Source organism: Acinonyx jubatus, chromosome A2 (genome assembly GCF_027475565.1).
Source record: "Acinonyx jubatus isolate Ajub_Pintada_27869175 chromosome A2, VMU_Ajub_asm_v1.0, whole genome shotgun sequence".
Classification (NCBI taxonomy): domain Eukaryota; kingdom Metazoa; phylum Chordata; class Mammalia; order Carnivora; family Felidae; genus Acinonyx; species Acinonyx jubatus.
Genome location: NC_069383.1, coordinates 151773137 through 151792869, shown reverse-complemented (window position 1 = coordinate 151792869; position 19733 = coordinate 151773137). Strand labels below are relative to the sequence as shown.

The 19733-nt window shown below is 46.3% G+C and overlaps 1 protein-coding gene across 11 annotated transcripts in view; it reads right to left on the bottom strand.

The window, feature by feature from the left end:
* SUGP2 (SURP and G-patch domain containing 2) overlaps nucleotides 1–19733 on the bottom strand; it is a 32101-nt gene that overhangs the window by 11500 nt on the left and 868 nt on the right. For 9 of the 11 annotated variants that reach the window (XR_003413723.2, XM_053219591.1, XM_027038441.2 and 6 more), the window contains exons 2-6: nucleotides 18743–18874; nucleotides 13717–15321; nucleotides 10317–10437; nucleotides 4748–5235; nucleotides 3598–3709 (exon numbers count right to left, since the gene is read on the bottom strand). Coding sequence is in view for 10 of the 11 variants with exons in the window: in XM_027038441.2 (XP_026894242.1) it covers nucleotides 3598–3709; nucleotides 4748–5235; nucleotides 10317–10437; nucleotides 13717–15321; nucleotides 18743–18874 (2458 nt within the window). In the remaining variant the exon portion in view is untranslated. The remainder of the gene's footprint in view (nucleotides 1–3597; nucleotides 3710–4747; nucleotides 5236–10316; nucleotides 10438–13716; nucleotides 15322–18742; nucleotides 18875–19733) is intronic. The other 2 variants (XM_053219592.1, XM_053219593.1) reach the window with 2 other exon arrangements.

Below are 19733 nucleotides of genomic sequence, written 5' to 3'. Positions count from 1 at the left end.
ATAAACTCAAAATGGATGAAAAACCTAAACGTAAGACAGGAAGCCATCAAAATCCTAGAAGAGAAAGCAGGCAAAAACCTCTTTGACCTTGGCCGCAGCAACTTCTTACTCAACACGTCTCTGGAGGCAAGGGAAACAAAAGCAAAAATAACTATTGGGACCTCATCAATATAAAAAGCTTCTGCACAGCGAAGGAAACAATCAGCAAAACTAAAAGGCAACCAATGGAATGGGAGAAGATATTTGCAAATGACATACCAGAAAAAGGGTGAGTATCCAAAATCTATAAAGAACTTATCAAACTCAACACCCAAAAAACAAATAATCCAGTGAAGAAATGGGCAAAAGACATGAAGAGACACTTGTCCAAAGATGACACCCAGATGGCTAACAGACACATGAAAAGATGCTCAGTATCACTCATCAGAGAAATACAAATCAAAACCACCATGAGATACCACCTCACACCATGGCTAAAATTAACAACTCAGGTTGTTGGCAAGGATGCAGAGAAAGAAGATCTCTTTTGCATTGCTGGTGGGAATGCAAACTGGTGCAGCCACTCCGGAAAACAGTATGGAGATTCCTCAAAAAATTAAGAATAGAACTACCCTATGACCCAGCAACTGCACGACTAGGTATTTATCCAAGGGATACAGGTGTGCTGTTTTGAAGGGGCACATGCACCCCAACGTTTATAGCAGTGCTATCGACAATAGCTACAGTATGGAAAGAGCCCAAATGTCTGTCGTCAGATGAACGGACAAAGATGTGGTATATATATATATACAATGGAGTATCACTTGGCAATCAAAAAGAGTGAAATCTTGCCACTTGCACCTATGTGGATAGAACTAGAGGGTATTTGCTAAGCAAAATTAGTCAGAGAAAGACAAATATCATATGACTTCACTCATATGAGAAATTTAAGATACAAAGCAGGTGAACATAAGGGAAGAAAAGCAAAAATAATATAAAAACAGGGAAGGGGACAAAACATAAGAGACTCTTAAATGTAGAGAACAAACAGAGGGTTGCTGAAAGGGTTGTGGGAGTGGGGATGGCCTAAATGGGTAAGAAGCATTAAGAAAGACACTTATCTGGAGGAGTACGGGGTGTTATACATAGGGAATGAATCACTGAAATATGCTCCTGAAATCATTGTTGCACTATATGCTAAGTAACTTGGATGTAAATTAAAAAACAAATAAATTTTTTAAAAATTACCAAAAAAAAAAGAAAAAATGTTCAATTTCACTCATAAGAAAAATGAAAACTAAAATTTCACTGCGGAAATTAGAAATTTCTCATGAATCCTATTGGCTCTAAGGTATGTCAAAAGGTAAGAGGTGGGGACTGGTACTCCTGACACTGCGTGGGGAGTGGCCCTTGGGGAGGAGAAGCCGCATTATTTACTGAATTACGTTTGCAATGATCTTGGACCCAATAATCCCCCTTCTGAGAGATAACGGAAGATTTTTTCCACAAACACAAAGCCATTGTGCATGAGGCCATTAAAGGGGCCATAAGAGCAGTGTGAATGCCTGCAGCTACGGAGTGACCCTGGTGTGGCTGCATGTGGAGAATGACACAGTGGACAAGAGAAGGAGGGTACACGTGGGACAGGCAGAAGGGGACTTCTGGATAGGTTGTGAAAGGAAAAAAACAAGGTGCAAAAGTGTCTACTACATACAGAAGGTCATTTGTGGTGTAAGAACAAAGAGGGAAAGGCACACACACTAGAAATGAATGAAAACAGTTTCCTACTGATAGGTTGAGGGGATGAGGCTTCTCTGAGCTTATCTTTTGTTAATTTTTACTTTAGAACCATGCAAATACCATACTTATTTTTTACATTAAATTAAAAAGGATAGGAAAAATAGTCTCAAAACTGAACCTCTGTAGAAATAAACCTGACTATATGTCAAATTGTTGACATGACCACACCCACAAAATGAATGAACTCAAACAACTACTAAGCACATCAGAAGTATCATTTTTCTAAAGGAAAAGAAACAAAAAGTCACCTCGGAAGGTCTTTCCTAAATAGGCGTGCTGTTGGGTGCCATCATTCTCAAACTACTCAGTGAGCACTGGGGGACAGAGTAAATCATTCCACCTAATGTTACTGTACAATGAGGGGCTCTCTGTATGGGCAAGGTGGGGACAGAGCCTTCTAGGGAACACTGCTGAGAAAAGTCTGTCAGAGAGGGTGACAATGAACCAAAACCATGGCAGTGCCAGGTGCCCAGGATGATGGAGTTCTTGCTGGGGAAAACAGCCAATGAAATGCTCCTGGGCTGTCCCCTTCAGCCGGAACTGCCTGAGCGAGGTCGTGTGTGTAGCAGGTAGCCCAAATACGAGAACTGTAAGGCCCAGCAGGCCCCAAGGTCACCAGGACTATAAAAGACAGGATCAGGCTGAGCACCCATGAAACCGTCAGTGCTCCAAGGGGCTGGTGTGGGTCTCACAGGAAAACAGGAGGCATGCCAGTGCAGAACTTACTCAAGGTTCCCATCAAGCATGCTCGGTCACAACTGGGTCCCAGAAATGCTCTAGGAAATGTGAAGTTTTCAACGACAGTCTTTTATTTTTTTAAGTTTTATTTATTTATGTATTTTGAGAGAGAGAAAACTTGATCAGGGGAAGAGGCAGAGAGAGAAGGGAGAGCAAGAATCCCAAGCAGGCTCTGCACTGACAGTGCAAAGTCCAGATGCAGGGCTTGAACTCACAAACTGTGAGATCATGACCTAGGTGAAGTCGGAGGCTTAACTGACTCAGCCACCCAGGCGCCCCTCAACTGTAGTCTTAATTAGACTAAAGCATGACTCTCCAGCATGGGAGGAGTAGGGCAAGGGTCCAGAGTTCCCAGGCAACTATTGGATACAATTCACACAGCATGGCAACGGTGCCTGCGATGAGTGGAGCCCAGCAGGGTTACGGCTCAGTACCAGGAACACATGGCTCCCAGGTAGCCTCCCTCTGGAGGGGAACCTGCACCCCTCAAGAAAGAGCAGGTTTCTGGTTCTGTCACCTGCAGGCTGTGTGGTATTGAGTGGGCCACCCCATCTGAGGAATGGCGAGGGTAATGGCACCCCTTCCTGACAAAAAGATACCAGGCCACCACTACACGGAAGTGCTTGCTGCCCACAACTGGAATAGGACCCATCCATCACTGTAGGAGCAGCAAATTCTCACCATCCGCCCACAGCACTGATGTGACCAGGGACAGTACCCTGCCCTCTTCCTCCCACTACTCCACACTACTCCACCTCTGCAAAGGTTCTGGGGAATCTATTAGCCTCTCTGTGTGGGTGCTCTCTCCCCCGCCCCTGGTCAAAGCCCAACTGACCTTCAAATACAGCTTAAACTTCCCTCCAGGGGAGGTTTTTCCTGATGTCCCAGAAGAGGGCAGCACCGCCCAATACCACTAAGCAGATGCTTCCCTCTTACAGCCCTGAGCTCACCAAAAGTGAAGCCAGAACTTATCCTGGGGTGCCTCTTGGGGCAGAAGTGTGTCTGCCAGGCCACCCAGTGGGTTCTCAGGACACTTGTGGGATAAACACACTCAGTCAAAAGGGTATGATGGCTACATACCATAAGTCAGGGTTGTCGGTGCTGTTTTCTATGCTGAATTGTTCGATCTCTGGTCCCACCTGAGCAACAAATCTGGCCAGTTTCTCTGCAGTCTCCATTGTCTTGATGTCAACTATAAAACAAAGCAACTGTCGTGTGTCAGTTCTAGGCTGCTGCTTCCAATTTCAACTTTGGGGGACTGTGGAGACTAATTACAGAGACAGCCCTTGTGTCCTCTCACTGCATCCTTGCCCTTTGCCATAGGACTCTGCAGCTCTCTCCACAAATTGGGACTGGCCCTGGGACTCCTGCTGACCAACAGAATGTGACATAAGGGTGGAACCTGGGCTTCGGAGGTCTCGAGCCCCCCTACTGCCTCTCCTGGAGGCCCAACCCCAACTGTCAGGTGAACAAACCCAGGCTAGCTGCTAGGGGGTGACAGGCATGTGGCCCCCATAATCCTGCTACCCCAGCCGATGGCCCCAACCAGTTGCTGCCCATAGACACAAATATAGGCCCAACTGAGTTCAGCTGACTCAGAGCAACACTGGATACTCCCAGTTTGAAGCCACAGTTTGGAATGTTTCGTTATATGGCAGTAGCTAGAGAATGTAGCACTTGTGGACATTTTTTTTCCCCTCTCATTCCCACCTAGTGCTAAGTGACAAATACTGGTCAGGGAGGGGCAGGCCTACTGCAGAGAGAAAAGATAATAGCCAGGAGAAACCAGAAAGTGCAGGTCAGCTAACCCTGAGGATAGCAGAGATCCTAGGGGAAAAAGAGGCAGCAGAATGAGAGACAAGGGCAGCCCAATGGAATGTAAAGAAGGGCAAGAATGGAGTGAGAAATGGATCAAGGAGCTTAAAGCCCCAAGCATGGGCACATGCCACAACCTGGTAGCCAGCAGTAGGACCTTGCAGGGAGGCACAGTCACCAGGTAGCTCGCTGAGTCAGGTCCACCCTCAGGACAGGAGGAATACTGCCACGGGACTCGAGGGCGAGCCCCTCTAGGAAACTAGAAAAAAGAAAGTGCCTCCACGTGCACCTGTCCTGGCCAGGTTCCTACTGCTTCTGCCTGCTGCTCAGACCATCCAGGTCGTACCCCCCCAACCCTGAAGATTGGTGAATCAGGGCTGAGGCCCAGAAGAGGGGGACAGGAATGAGTACTCACCGTCAGCAGATGGGCAGGGAGAGGAAGTTTGAGGGGCTTCAGAGACTTCCACTCCTGTTAGCTTGGGGGATGGGCCCGAGGCTTCTGGGCTGGGGTCCCCAGGAGAGGGTCCGGCTGGGTCTGGTGGGCAGTCCTTGGCAGCAGCATTTCCATCTGGCTGGGACAGCTTTCCCTGCAATGAACCTGGAGCCTGCCGGGCATGGTGTTTCAGTCTGGCACCCGAGGACAGGAGGGTCTGGGTCCCAGTGGTTGCTCTCCTCGCCTTCCAGCCCCGGAGCCCTTGAGTGCGGAGCAGCCCCCGCCGCCGGCTGGGGAGGAGCTTCTTCTTGAGGCTCCGGATTGCCCGAGCATACAGCATGGCCCGGACCGCACACTCTGCTGCTGTGGGCTTTTGATCTGCTCCTGGTAAGGTATGGCTCATCCTCTGCATTTCTGCCAGCTTCAGTTTGTAATATTTATACTCCAGACTACTATCATCAGACAAAAACCTGTATAATAAAACAGGCACCGAAGGATATTGGTTAAAACACCACCCGATACCAAATCATTGCTACAACCACATTTCTGCACATCCTTTCTAAGTGGCAGCCTCCCTGCTGCGTGAGAAGCTCTGCTCCATGGACGGCCCAGGTCTCCCATCCTGCCCAGAGTAACGGTAGGGCAACAGGGAGCTCTGATCCAGCATTCGATTCCTCTTTGGGTCCCACCATCACCTGCCATGAAGGAACTCCCAACCCCTGGTGGCCTTGTAACACAAACCAGTCACTCTGGAGCCACAGAGACACTGCCATTCTGTCAATTGTAGAACCCATTTTTGGGAGGTGACACCCTTCCAAGGGCCCAGGGCGGCTGGGTGCTCAGTAACCCTTCAACAGCATCACTGAGGCCAGAGTGCCATGGTTGTGAAATCGTGTGCCAGAGGTGTAACAAGAGCAGTACAGGAAAGAGGAGGAGGCTGAGTCACGAGTACTGACATAGAAAGACATCCACCATAGGGCCAAAGAAGACAGCAAGCTACAGAGGAACACCAACATTGGTAAGGACCCCATGAACTTGCTTTGTGTACACACATCCACGTGTATTTACTTTTCTCACACAGGTTCAAAGAATTTAAATCAAACTTAATTAGCTCTGGGGAATGGATAGAAAAGAGGCATGGAGGGAAACTTACACATTCTTCACTTTGTTTCCCATTTCACTGGCCCCTTCTTTCATCTCTATTAACCCTTCCCTTCTAGGGTCGGGTTTTTTTTTGTTTTGTTTTGTTTTTTGTTTTTTTGCCATTTCCTTCTAGCTTCATGTGGTGAATGCTTACGTTTACTCTTATTTCTGACAGATGCGTCCCAGTTTGCACTTTTCTCTACATGTGGTTGCAGCTGCATTCGGTGTATAGACCTCCCATGGCTGCTTCCCTCTAAAGAGTTTCCAATATCAGTTCTGATTCCCCTTCACTCAAAAGTTATTTAGAAGCAGGTTTTATTTTGGTTGTTGCTAGTTTTGACTTTTATGCGTTGGGTAATGTGACCCACGTGATTTTCCTTTCTTGGGATGTGCTGAGATTTTCTCTGTGACCTTATATATAACAGGTTTTTGTGAATGTTCAATTTCAGTCTGTGTTAAAGAAGAATGAATATTATTTGGTGGGTATGGCAATATTTCAGGTGGCCTTCAGACTGTTAGACATTAAGAGGCCACTTACTAGGTGAGGTTCCTGATCACCAAGGACAGAAATCGAATGGATGCCAGCTGCCTGCATGAAGCAGGGTGCCAGCAGCACCACGGGACATGGAGTGTCCCTGGCGGGCAGCTCCATGGAACACTCCTGCTGCTGCTATCTGCACAGTTAAAGTCTGGCTGGATGTGAGGCAACAGGCTGCATGCTGCCTGAGACACTCTGCTGGGCCAACAGCAGCATCCTGCCAGATGGCACCCTAAGAAACAAGGATTCCTACATAAAAGAACACTGACCAACACAGATGGTCTGGTTCTTTTATCAAATGCAGCCCCAGCAAGGGTACCCTTCATCCGGGGCAAAAAGCAGAGTCAGCACCCAGGTCATCCAGAACCCCAGGATGCAGGTCCCTTTCCCCTGGACAGCTCTGATGCCAAGTTCAGTCTGAGGATGTCAGTCACAAATTAACCTCCCCAAGTTCTAGTGGACCATAATGTTAAAAGCATAGAACAAGGGGTGCCTGGGTGGCTCAGGTGGTTAAGCATCCGACTTTGGATCAGGTCATGCTCTCATGGTTCACGGGTTTGAGCCCTACATCGGGTTCTGTGCTGACAGCTCAGAGCCTGGAGCCTGCTTTGGATTCTGTCTCCCCCTCTCTCTCTGCCCCTCCCCTGCTTGTTCTCTGTCTCTGTCTCTCTCTCTCAAAAATAAATAAACATTAAATAAATAAATAAATAAATAAATAAATAAATAAATAAATAAATACACAGAACATTCCCAAGCCAGCCTGCTGGGTTCAAATCCCAGCATAGCCACTTATTAGCCACGAGATTTACTGAATTTTTCTGTGCCTCAGTTCCTCTATCTGTAAGATGGGATGGACAGATGGTAATAATAAACTACATCATCACGTTGTTGTGAGGCTTGAATTATACACTTTTACTTGTAAGGAAAACCCTTTAAACACTGCTTGGCATTCATTACTGCTCAACAAACATTAGCACGTCATCTTTACCTGCTTATACCCGCTCACTGTGTTGTAACTATTCCCTTATTTAGATGACATCTACCCATTTCAGAGAATTATATTCAAGTCTCCTGACATGATACAGAGCGATCAATTCCTCTTGTATTTCCAAATGTTATTTATTCACACAACTCTAAGCTGCGTAGTTCAGGCATCAAGATTCCCAACTGTTGCAGCGAAGCAGCACCTGGAAATTGTGCCTGGGACTTCCAAGTCTGGATAATACCTTACCCAGAGGGTTTGGCCTCTGCTTTCCCCTACCAATCTGAGCCTCTCTAGCTTCCTTCCTTCAGCATGCACACTGATTGAGAACAAGAGCCTGGATGAGAATCTCAACTCTGTCTTACTAGCTTTGTACTCTTGAGGTAAAAGGACTCCCTAGGCCTCAAGTTTCTGGTCTGTAGAAGAAGGATGGCATCAGACCCGTCTCATGAGGTTTATAAGGATTCAACCAGTTAGTGCTTAAATCTATAAAGCACTGAGAAGAGTACCAAGTACAGAGAAAGCAAAAGTGTTTGATAATGAAGTTTTCAATAAATAACGATAGAACAGTTAGGTTGCTGGTTTGTTTTTTTAACTTTTAAGTTATATGCTCACCTCATTCTAAACATGAAAATAATCCAAATGAGTGCAAGAATTCTGTAAAAATAAAACCAAATAAGATCCAACCGTTCCCCTTCATGCTGCTTAAGACCAAACCTCTGGTACTGTTACATGGAAATTTATGCCTTTCAAGCATCTTTAGTAATTACAATAGCAAGAATACTAAGTCCTGGGCGCCTGGGTGGCTCAGTAGGTTGGGCATCTGACTTCGGTTCAGGTCATGATCTCATGGTTCATGAGTTGAGCCCTACATCGGGCTCTCTGCTGTCAGCATAGAGCACACTTCTGATCCTCTGCAGCGCCCCCCCCCCCCGCCCCTCCCTAATGGTTGGTCTCTCTCTCACTCAAAATAAATAAACTTAAAAAAAAAAAAAAAAAGGCAGGGCGCTTGGGTGGCTCAGTCGGTTGAGCGTCTGACTTTGGCTCAGGTCATGATCTCACAGTTCATGGGTACAAGCCCTGCATCGGGCTCCCCGGTGACAGCTCAGAGCCTAGAGCCTGCTTTGGATTCTGTGTCTCCCTCTCTTTCTGCCGCTCCCCCGCTCACACTTTCTCTGTCTCTCAAAAATAAATAAATGTTACCAAAAAAAAAAAAATTAAAAAAAAAATACTAAGTCCAGTATAGGTACAATGCTGATCAGACAAGGCCTGAATAAACACTGAAAAAAAGAAACTACAACTAGATGTACTATGAGGAAATGTGTAATCTTTGTTAATTAACAAAGGAATATGAGGTAAAACATCACACTATGAAATTATCTCAAAGTCAAAACACAGTTGAGGGCACAGCATGCTTACAGAGGATAGCGAGTGTCAACTGGGACAGATAACCCACAAAAAATAACCTGATGATAAAGATCGACGGTCTCCACCAGGGACAACTCCTGCCCCAGGTGGGTAGCATTTAGGAGGGAGGATTCTACTGGCATCCAGCATCTGGGGGAGGCCAAGGATGCCACTAAATAATCTGCAAAGCACAGGACAGTCCCCACCACAGAGGCTTATCCAGAGTCAGAAGTCAATCATGCTGCAGCTGAGAAACAGTGACAGAGATCAAAGCCTCTAAAGTTAACTTCGTCTTTAGCCCAGCAATTTCATGCCCAGATATTCCCCTAATAAACTGCCAGAAATGTAGACAGAAATACAAGCAAAATGTTGTTCATCATAATAGTATTTACAGTGGGGAAAAACTAGAAAGTATCTAAGAACCCACCAATGGGCAATGGTCAAGTATGCTATGGTACCTGCATACGACGGAAGGAGTGCAACCACCGATTAACAGGGACAGTGATGTTACATTTGAAACGCAGGACATACTAAGAGGGAGAAACAGTGGAGGTGAGTGATGGTATCTTTACCTTTTTACTTTTCTCTGTTTTTACAAAGGGCGTATGCCACTTTTAAAATATTTTTCACTTGCAGCAATCTAATCTAGAGATAATCCTAAACACATAAGAAAATATGAGACGTTAAGTGATTCACTGAAGCAGTTTCAGACAGTATATAATCAAAATCATTCTGAAAATCCAATAAGAGAGGAATGGCTAAACTCTGGCCACCTTCTCTATGGAGTGTAAATGCAGCTCTCTGAAAACGCTTATGAAGAATAAAGAATATGAGCATTTTCCTGTGTTCTCTAAAACGAGCAGGAAAAATACATATAAATACATACATACAAATAAAAATAAGAACAGGACAGATCATAGTAAAACCACAGCTACATTAAACAAAAACCCAAACAGCCCACAGTGAGCAGGAAGACTGGAGGCAAACATGCAAAAATGTCAGTAGATGTTGGTGGGCACACAGGTGGCTTCCCCCTACTATCTGTTGTTCCTGATTTCCACTAAAAAGTACTATATTTATGGTCAAAACTTTAATTTTAAAAAGTTGTTCTATTCATGTGAAGAGTGAATAAGGCAAAAGGAAAGAGTTTAACAAACAGTAGCAACAAGTCACAAACAACTGCTGTGACACATTCCTTATCTTCATGTGCTCTGTGCATGTACCTCTCACCTCGTCCTTAAGTCAGTGCAGAGGGTTGAGAGGTTCCATGCCCGGATGAGAGAAGGCCACATGGCATGCCTGCAGGAGGGCCAGGGCTTGAATGCAGGTGAACCTGACCCTCCCTCATGCTCTTCCCACTGGCAAATACCAATGCTCAAAACAGATATCTCACTCACCCTCTGCACTGGATACCATCACGACACCAAGTTTGCCATGTGTTCTATGGGAGGGATGTGGAGGGCCAAAATTTAAAGACCTACCAGTAAGCAGGGTCCTCCTTGAGAAGAGTTCTCTCTTTGGGAGACAGGCTGCCTCCGACAATACGTGTGACCAGCTGGTCGATAGTGTCCACCACCTTGTGATCTGCTCGCTGAGGAACCGCTGGAACACACAAAAGGGCTTTTCTGAGAAACGCACTGGACCGCGTGGGGCCTGAGACAACCAGGACAGAGCCAGAGGCTTAGGATGGAACTTAAGCAGGCACCAGTGACCAAAATCCTCATTCTCGAGAAACCAGCGTTGAAAAAGGAAAGCAGCACAGTATTTTAAAAACCAATATGTAAAATATCTTCCCAAAAGACAGAACAGCATAAACACTAGGAAAGAAAGTCACAAGCTCACGAGGACTATACAGAGCAATGTATGCATACATTCTATAGAAGGAAATGATTTGCAGCAACTCAATTCTGTTTTTCATGTATCGCTTAACTAGAATGTTCACATTCAGGAAAAAATATAAAAGATATAAAACATGTCTAGGTATAAAACACATAAAAAAATATTTAGGTTATGATTCCCAACACAAAAGAGGTAAGAAAAGATATATAAATACAGACATGTAGTAAAAAAGATTAGAAGGAAATATTCCAGAATGTTAATAGATGTTATCTATGAACGGTAGATTTACCAGGGACTTCATTTTCTTTGTGCTTTAGCTATAAAAAATAAATATGTAGGGGTGCCTGGGTGGCTCAGTCGGTCCAACTTCAGCTCAGGTCATGATCTTCTGATCTGTGAGTTTGAGCCCCTCATTGGGCTCTGTGCTGACAGCTCAGAGCCTGGAGCCTGTTTCAGATTCCACGCCTCCCTCTCTCTCTCTGCCCCTCCCCAGCTCATGCTCTGTCTCTCAAAAATGAATAAACATTAAAAAAATTTTTTTTTTAATATGCATGCTTTATAATCAGAAAACATATATATAAATTTGCAAAACAAAATTCCCTAATCAAAAAAGTGAGTGGCCCTAAGGTAGATGTTCATAGAAAATATTTGAATACATGAAAAGAAAAGCATTTCCTAAAGTATAAACTTCCTTCAATATGAATTTTAATTTACAATGCCACCAGCAACACAGAAGAGCATCTGTGCCCTCAATTAATAAGACTGTTAATATTTAGTTTTCTGATATTTGCTAATTTTAATATCACAGAATGGTCTGTTCGGTCAGCTGATAAAAACCACTCCAGGAGGTACCTGGGTGGCTCAGTCAGTTAAGCATCCGACTTTGGCTCAGGTCATGATCTTGCGGTTTGCAAGTCTGAGCCCCACATCGGGCACTGTGCTGTCAGCCCAGAACCTGCTTCAATCCTGTCACCCTTTCTCTCTGCCCCTCCCCTGCTTCTGCACTAAGGTAAACATTTAAAACCAAAAAAAGAATCTGCAAAAACCACTCCTGAACTGGAGAGGTTTGCCCGTTTGTTGTGTCGAGTAACTAACTGCATTGTCCTGTCCTTGCCTATGTCCAAGTACACCTTTGAGCTTATTTTAAATATCAGTGTAAGCTTTTTATACCGGATAAATTGATTCTTCAATCGTCGTGCTGTTGCAAGTATTTCCCCTTTGATTATTGGCTCTCATTTTATAGAACTTTTAGTTTTACATGACTTTACCGAGGAGTAAGAGTTCAAAGTCAGAAGCTTTCAAAAACAATACAACTTTTGGATCACTACAACCACCTCTTGAGAAGGTAACCACAAGCAAGGGCCCCAGCTTTGGCCCCATAATCCTCCTCTTGAGACCAAATTCTACAGAGAACTTAAAAAATAACAGGAAGAGTCATCAAAGCATTCAACCGAAGATGTCATCTCAGCATTTCTAACAGTAATGGAAGCAGCAGCAGAGCAGTGCCCCACAAGACATGGGCTCTGGTGCCATCTACCTGCTGTCCAGACAGCCCAGGCTTGCAGATGTCAATTACTAGGGAACCCGCCTCTGCTTAGCCTCAGAGGCCTCTAGTAAAAGGCAGCATGAGTCCCACATCAAGGGAAGGGTGAGGTAATTTACGTTAGGTATCATGATGCAGCAATTGCTGTAGAAACACAGAAAAAGACCTTTGATAGTCCTGTAAAAGAACAGACTGTAGTGTTTTCAGTACAGCAAGACAGTAGCTGCGGGCAAACCTGTGAAGCAGCAAAACCAGAGAAGGGTGGTGGGCAACTTTAAGTTATGGGAGACTTTTTCATACAAAGTTCTTCAGTACTGACATTACACTGACTTTCCATTCCCCCACTTTGGGGGGTGTGGGAAGGAGGGGTCCTGCTTCGGCCCTGAGCCCACTTCTGGAAGGCTCCCTCTCCAAGAGGTAGGTGTGGCTGCCCATCTACCTCTCCAAGAGGTAGGTGCCCATAGTGGGACCTACTCTGTGCCTGATGTAGTCAGGGTTCCATAAATGTATAGGGGAGTAAAGAGATTCAGGGACAAATAAGGCTTTCCCACATGGCTGGGGCAATGGAAGGTGAAAACTGTCTTGGGGGGAAAAGGACTTCCTCCTCCGGAGGTAAAGGGGGGAAAAGTGCTTCCTCGCCGGTCACAAAGCCACCACATAATGCTCATGATTTCTGGGTCAGGTCTGGACTATGACAGCATTCACCCTGGGTGCTAAGCAGGAGAGAGAAGGGATACCACATACCAGTGTTTATATTACCTCTTTGTTGGCCTTTCTGGAACCTCCTCAAAGCTGATTCGTTAACTGCAGGTTACCAGATGTACCTAAGTGATCTATCGATCTTTAGCCATTCTAGAAAACTGAGTCACTCAGGGTGGAAAGGTGCTTCTACTACCTGGGCAGACCTGGCTAATCTCTGCCAGTCCCTTGACACAGCTCAAACACGGCCTCCCCAACTCCCCTGGGCTGGGATCTCTTCCATCCCCCTTAATCCTGGCACAGGAGAAGCTGGGTTTTATCATTTCTGTCCCTTAAGAGCCTGGGGACTCCCCAGAGACAGAGCCCAGTGCTTACTTTCCCCTCTAGTAATACCTTAGGGTGGGAAAGAGGGGGATGCTGTAACAACAAGGCTTCTTAACCTTGGCTGTAGAATGGTACAACACCCCCCCCCCCCCACACACACCTGCCAGAAGGCAGAGGCAAAATTGTGTACAAATACATGTGCATTTTTCCTGACCAGGGCCACAGCTTTTGATCAGGAGTCTGTGACCCAGAAACATCTAAGGACTTCTGTGGTAGACAGAAGATTCCTAATATATGCTTACAGAATGCATGGCAGACATGTACACTGGCCAATCGGAGTTTTCTACTAAAATTCTGATGTTTCCAGTTGGCTAAAAAATTCTGTGTAAAAATCTCAAAGAAAATAAGAGACATTACAAGAAAACATGACAAACAAACTAATCACAAGAAATAGGAACTTTCGCTGCTTTCCTTACCATCACTCAGCCCACTTGGAGACGTGGCCTGGACTTGGGGTTTGGTAGGAGGAACCGTTTTCTCCTCATCTTGGGTTGGCTCGGGTTCGGCTTTCTTGACCTGGAGGGGACACCCACTGCTGACCAGCCAGGCCTTCAGGTGATCGATGTACTCTCTTCCAAACAGAGTAGAGTCCTCAAAATTTGGAAACGCGGCAGGAGAGGGAGCTAGATCTTGGAGGCCAACAGCTTCTAAGATTTTCTCTTGCCGGAAAGAAGAGGCCAAGGAGAAAGTCTGTCCCAAGAGGGCTAGAGATTTCCGGCAGAGAGAATTGGTGGTCTCCAGGGCAACAGCCAAGTCCAGGGGATTGCTGAGGGTCTTCATTTTGACACTCAGCTCATAGGCATTGCAGGCCATGAGGAGGGGTGTGACACTCTTCAGAAGCCGGTCTTGAAGCCTCATTATATACTTGTCAAAGGGCTTTATGATTTCAAAAAAGCAATTTTTGGTCTTCACAGCACCTTTGTCTAAAAGCATATTTAAAAACTCGTTATCAACTCTGGGTGTTTTCAAAGCAGAGTGCTTTAAAAATTTGATAGTAAAAAAGCAAAAATCTCTGTGCTCTGGTTTTAAGGAGCATTTGAATGAAGCGAGCATTTTAGCACAGGTTTCAGTTTCGAGTTCAAAGAGAGTCTGGAAAAGCTGGGAAAATTTAACATCATCTTTTATAGTGTGGAATCCTGCCCATTTGATTATTTCTATCCCAAATCTTGAAAAAACATCAGACTTATCTATGAGGTCAAAGCTCATCTTTCTTCTGGGGAGCCGAATATCCTTCAGACTGAGCCCCAAAGGGATCTGAGTAGGAAATTGGATATCTTCTGTCCCTGGGTTCGTCCCCAGGGTCACATCAGGACTTGAGGTGGTTTTCTGGATTTGGTTGGTGCCCTGAGTTTTGGGAGTAATACGGTTTACAGTGGGTACTTTTTTCGTACTCACACTTCTTAGTGTGACAAGCTTTCCAACTCCCCCTTTAGATGGGAGGAGGCCCTGAGTCTCCCCCTTTCCTAAAAGGGCCCCCTCCTGGTCAACGATGTTTAGACCCCGGCCTCTGCCCTGGACTTGGCCACTGCCCCTCAGCACAGAGTCTGTCTCCCCTGGACGGTCCACGTCGTAATCCCGACTTTCTTTCTCCAGACACTCTTTCTCAATCAGCCTGGAGGAACCGAATTCCCCCAGTAGTGCAGAAGGACCAAAACTATACTCCTGCGACCAGGGGGATTCTTGAGAAACAGGGTGGCCAAAGTCTTGTTCCCAAGAGCCACGGAGTGCAAATTTCCAGTCCTGAGAACGGAAATGTCCCAATTTCCGGTGGCCAAAAACTTGGTCTCGGGAATCAGAGTGGGAAAATTCCAGATCCCGGCCACATTCTTTGCGAAAGAAGCTGTCTTCACTTACAGAAGGGTTGCTTGATCTGAAAGAAGGTCCTGGAAATACATCACCTCTCAGGCTTTCTCTCCCAGTGTCTCGAGGGTGGGCTACAGATCCAGCCAGAGTGTATCTGCTGTCACTAGGAATGTCATCATACATATCTGCTCTGGCTCGTGGGACTGTCCTTAGAAGATCTGAAATAAACGATCCAAAGAAGAACACAAAGGTAATTTAGACCAGAGGCTGCAAACGGACAGTCCACAGACCATCAGCCAGCAAGGGGACTTTATCTGCTAGAGCGCAGTATTTATTTCCAACATTTAAAATAAGTGTGGCTTTATTTAGAAATCTGGGTTTACTACTTATAAAAACAGAAGAAGACCTACAACCACTGGGCACACACATGCCCTGATGACAGTCCACAGAGGCTGGGCAAAAGTGCCCCTCACTTATTTGGGCTTCCTGTCCGGGCTCTGTAGGGAGCTTCTTTTAAACTAACGGAAGGGTGTCTGGTCCCCAAATAATCTGGGCTTCTTTACTAAAACTGGAGCGCTTGTATGTTTCTACTTCTACCACACAGAAGACAGGTTTACAGGAGGCTATTTGCCCTCCCTGCGTCTAAGGAGTGTTGGACCACAGTGCCACTGAGGCAGAAGCCACGGCTGATACTTCACACCCCATAGCCGACCACAGCGGAGCACTTGACCCAAAGGTGGCAGATAGGCTCCCCGTGGAAAGGTCCACTGGGCCAACCAATCTTCTGAAATAACAAAGGAACTAAGAGGGGACACAGAAGCTAAACAAGCCACAGCAAGAGAGGCCATAATGAAAACGGAACAGTGTGTATAGAAATGAGAAAAATAGGAATCTAGATTTGCATTTGCTTATTCAAGTAACTAACTCTTGATTTTGGCTCAGGTCATGATCCTAGGATGGGCTCCACACTGAGTGTGGAGGCTGCTGAAATCTCTCCTTTCTCTCTCTCTCCCCCGCTCATTTTCTCTCTAAAATAAAATTTTAAAAATTTAAATAATTAAAAGAAGTGAACTATGGGCATATGGGAATAGCAGACCTCAGGGAGACTTTGCAGAGTAGCTTCCTAACGTTCTAGCTTGTGAATCAGAACCTATTACCTAGTCAAGAAGTCAAAAGAGAGAGAAAGATACCAGGAAGTAGTAATGGGCCAAGAGGCCACAGGAAGCTAAAGCTTTACATAAACCCAAGTTTATGCATTCAACAAGTACTTACTAAGCAACTAATATGTATGGGCACTGCTCCAGGCAACATAATTATAGCAAGGAAAGGAGACAGTAAAGTCTCTACCCTCCTGGATTTGTCAGTTGAGGGAGCCAAACAATAAACAAAAATCCATCACATGTAAGAAAGTTCCAATAGGAAATATCCAGCAGGAAGGAACACAAACAGGGGAAGCCATTTTCAGACAGGCTGATCAAGGTGGGTAGCTCTAACAATGTACCTGAGCAGCAGAGGCCTGGTGTGAGAGGCCAGACCGCGCAGTTATGGAGGAAGCCTTCCACGCGGTTATGGAGGAAGCCTTCCACGCAAAGGGAGCATGAGCACAAAGCCCTGCAGCAGGACTAGCAGGGAACGAGTGTAGCCGGAATGGAACAGAGGAACAAAGGGCAAAGCAGTAAGAAGGCAGCTCCTAGATCCTGTCGTACACTGGAGCCCTTAGGGACCCCCAGGCATCCTGATTTAATTGATTAGGAGAGGGTGTGGCCTGAGCAGTAGGGTTTTTAAAGGGTCCCCAGATAATTCCAACAAGCAGCAAAGTTACAGAACCACTATGACACAAAATGTGAACAGGAGTACCAGATCAAGTTAGGCCCTCGATGGACTCTACAGTTTACTCTGAACAAGATGGAAAGCCATGAAGGGGTTTGGAGTAAAGGGATGACTTTGTTGGCTGCTGCTCAGGGACTGACCACAAGAGACAAGAGTGGGTATGGATGTTCCAGCAAAATCCACCGGGATAATCCTGGTATTGACAGCTATTGATGGCATGAATAGGGCACAGCATTAAAGGAAGAGTAGAGGCTGGAGTCTGCACAACAGGATTTTCCAATGCCTTGTAAACCAATGCAGACTAGAGCAGATACAGTGAAAGGCTGACCAATGGACCACACGGCTAGCTCTGTGACAAAGTGGTGGTTCCAGAACCATCCAGCATCCTATTGGTTTCCGAGTACAGATCCCGCCCCCCATTTTTCTTGACAAAACTAAGATACATATTGATGTTTGAGTCTCTAGGTAAAGATAAAATCTCCACATATACGTGTATGTGTGTACATATATGTATAAGTATACACATATACACATGTGAGGACACATGTCAACATGTAAGTATTCAGGATTACACGAACATATCACTAGAAGAACCGAAGGATGCACAAATCTGTGGTGACACAGATACGGTTACTTCAGAGGGCTAAGGAAGCAGCTAAGAACTTTTAAATTTTTACTCCTAACTACTTTATAATTCTTCCAATCCTTCGTAACGGGAATGTATTTGTGTACCACTCAAGCAATTTTTAAAAACTCAGAAGCTGAAGACAGCTTCTAACCTCCAGCTTCTCCACATCCAAAGCACACAAGTTATCCCTACCCCCAAGCACTTAATTCACTCAACCAACACTGAGGAAGTTTCCTCGGTGGACACTGGCTCAGGGGTGGGCGCGGTGAGCAGCACAGACCTGAAGGAGGCCTGGGGGAGGCTGGCCCGCCTCAGAAAAGTAAGGGCTCAGCACACTGCCCTAGGACTCGGAAGAACAACCAAACCAACCTCAAAACCTGCAGGAGCTTCCAGGGGGAAGGCACCAGCAAGCTGGGTCTTAGTGCCTGAGGGAATTAACCAGGCTGGGCTGGGGAGGGATCCAAAGGCAAGGACAGGCAGCACAGTGTCCCTGAAACATGAGCCTCAAGGCAGGAGATGAGGGCTGCGACCCTCGAGCGCCGCGGTGAGGAACCTCCCTGTCATCCTACAAACTCCGTGCACACCATTTTGTATTCTGCTGGCATGACATTTCAAAACTTTCCAAAGGGAAGGTTTTCAGGCAGGGCCTACACCTGGCAGCCTCCCATGCCCTTGTCTCGCACACATCACTGTTACCTGGCTGTTCCCGTACTTGTCTGAGGATGTGACCCCAAAATGGGGGGCCCCAAGAGTCCAAGTAGGGCCTTGGCCCAGCAAGGCCGGCATTAATAGATCAGCGGGGAGGGCAGACTTGAGGGGAATGAAGCCAGAAGCCGAGAGACTGTTGAGGAGATTATTGCAATAATCCAGGTGAGAACTAGTAAGAGCTCAGATCTGGGCAGCAATGGTGGGGATGGAGCCCGGAGACTGATTCAATAACCCTCCTTTAGGTGGGGGAGGATGCCTGGGGCGGAGAAGCTTCCGAGAATGACAATACCCACTTCCGCGTGATGAGCTGACAGGGGGGCCAAGAGAAAAGTTTATCTCCCCTCGACAAATAAGGAAGGTAGCATCAGAAGAACTCCAGAGTGTGCCCAAGGTACCGATATCCTCCTGCCCTGGCCTTAAAAGCATGCCCCGTAACTACCCTCCCACCAAAGAAACCAAGCACTTTAATTCACCTTGAGCTTTAAACTGAAGAGCTTCACCTACGGCCTCACCACTGGGGTCCATGTGATATCGGTTAGCTTTTTCTTGCAAAACAGCATCAAAAGTCTCCTGTGCAATTCGCCTAGCTGCCATGTTTCTCTGACCTGTAGTGAGAGGGGAAAAAAAGACACTAAGAATGACAACTAATGCTCACATGGCCCGCTCTGTTTCACCTAACCCTCAAAGTAACAGGACAAGTAATCGATAACTCAACACGGTGCTGCAGAGGGAGGCCAGATTATTCTACGGGGGCTTCTGCCCTCACAGCGTTCACAGGGGCGTTGGCTGAGGAGCACACCAAGCATTGTGACCTTAGACAGTTTATTTTGCTTCTCTGAGCCCATTTCCTCAGAATCCCTACCTGCTGGGGTTACTGCACGTAAGAGCGTAGGCGGTGGGACCATACCCCTCGCACGTGGGATCTTTACGAGAGCTGCGATCTTTCCCATTTCTATTTTCCTAATTCACAGACACGCAAAGAGGATCTGAGGACTGACTTGCCCTCTGAGAGGAGCCTCTCAACCAACAAGTGACTGGACGAGTCCCTGACTGGTGACAGAGCTTGCTCTGTACCAGGTCCTCTGGTCGGAAAGGGACTCTCACAATCTCGTTTACTTCTTCCAACAACCCAGTGAAAAGTGGGTGCTGTCAGAAACGACACTATACAGAAGAAAAGATAGACTCGGGCTAAGTGACCCACCCAAGGTCAGACAGCCCAGACTGAAACCTGGCAAACAGGGCACGGGTAGTGGGGACAAAGCCCTGAACGCTGACGGGGAAAAAGACGGGAGAAGCAACAATGAGGAATCCAGCGGCTACCTCCTTAACCAAAATATCCCTTCCATCTTGAAACATCCAACCTCAAGACTCAAACCTGCCCTACCTCATAGTCATTTCTGACACCCATCACCCCCTTTGCTCATCCTTAAGCCCTTTTCCTGGGGCGCCCCTTGTTCGGTGCCA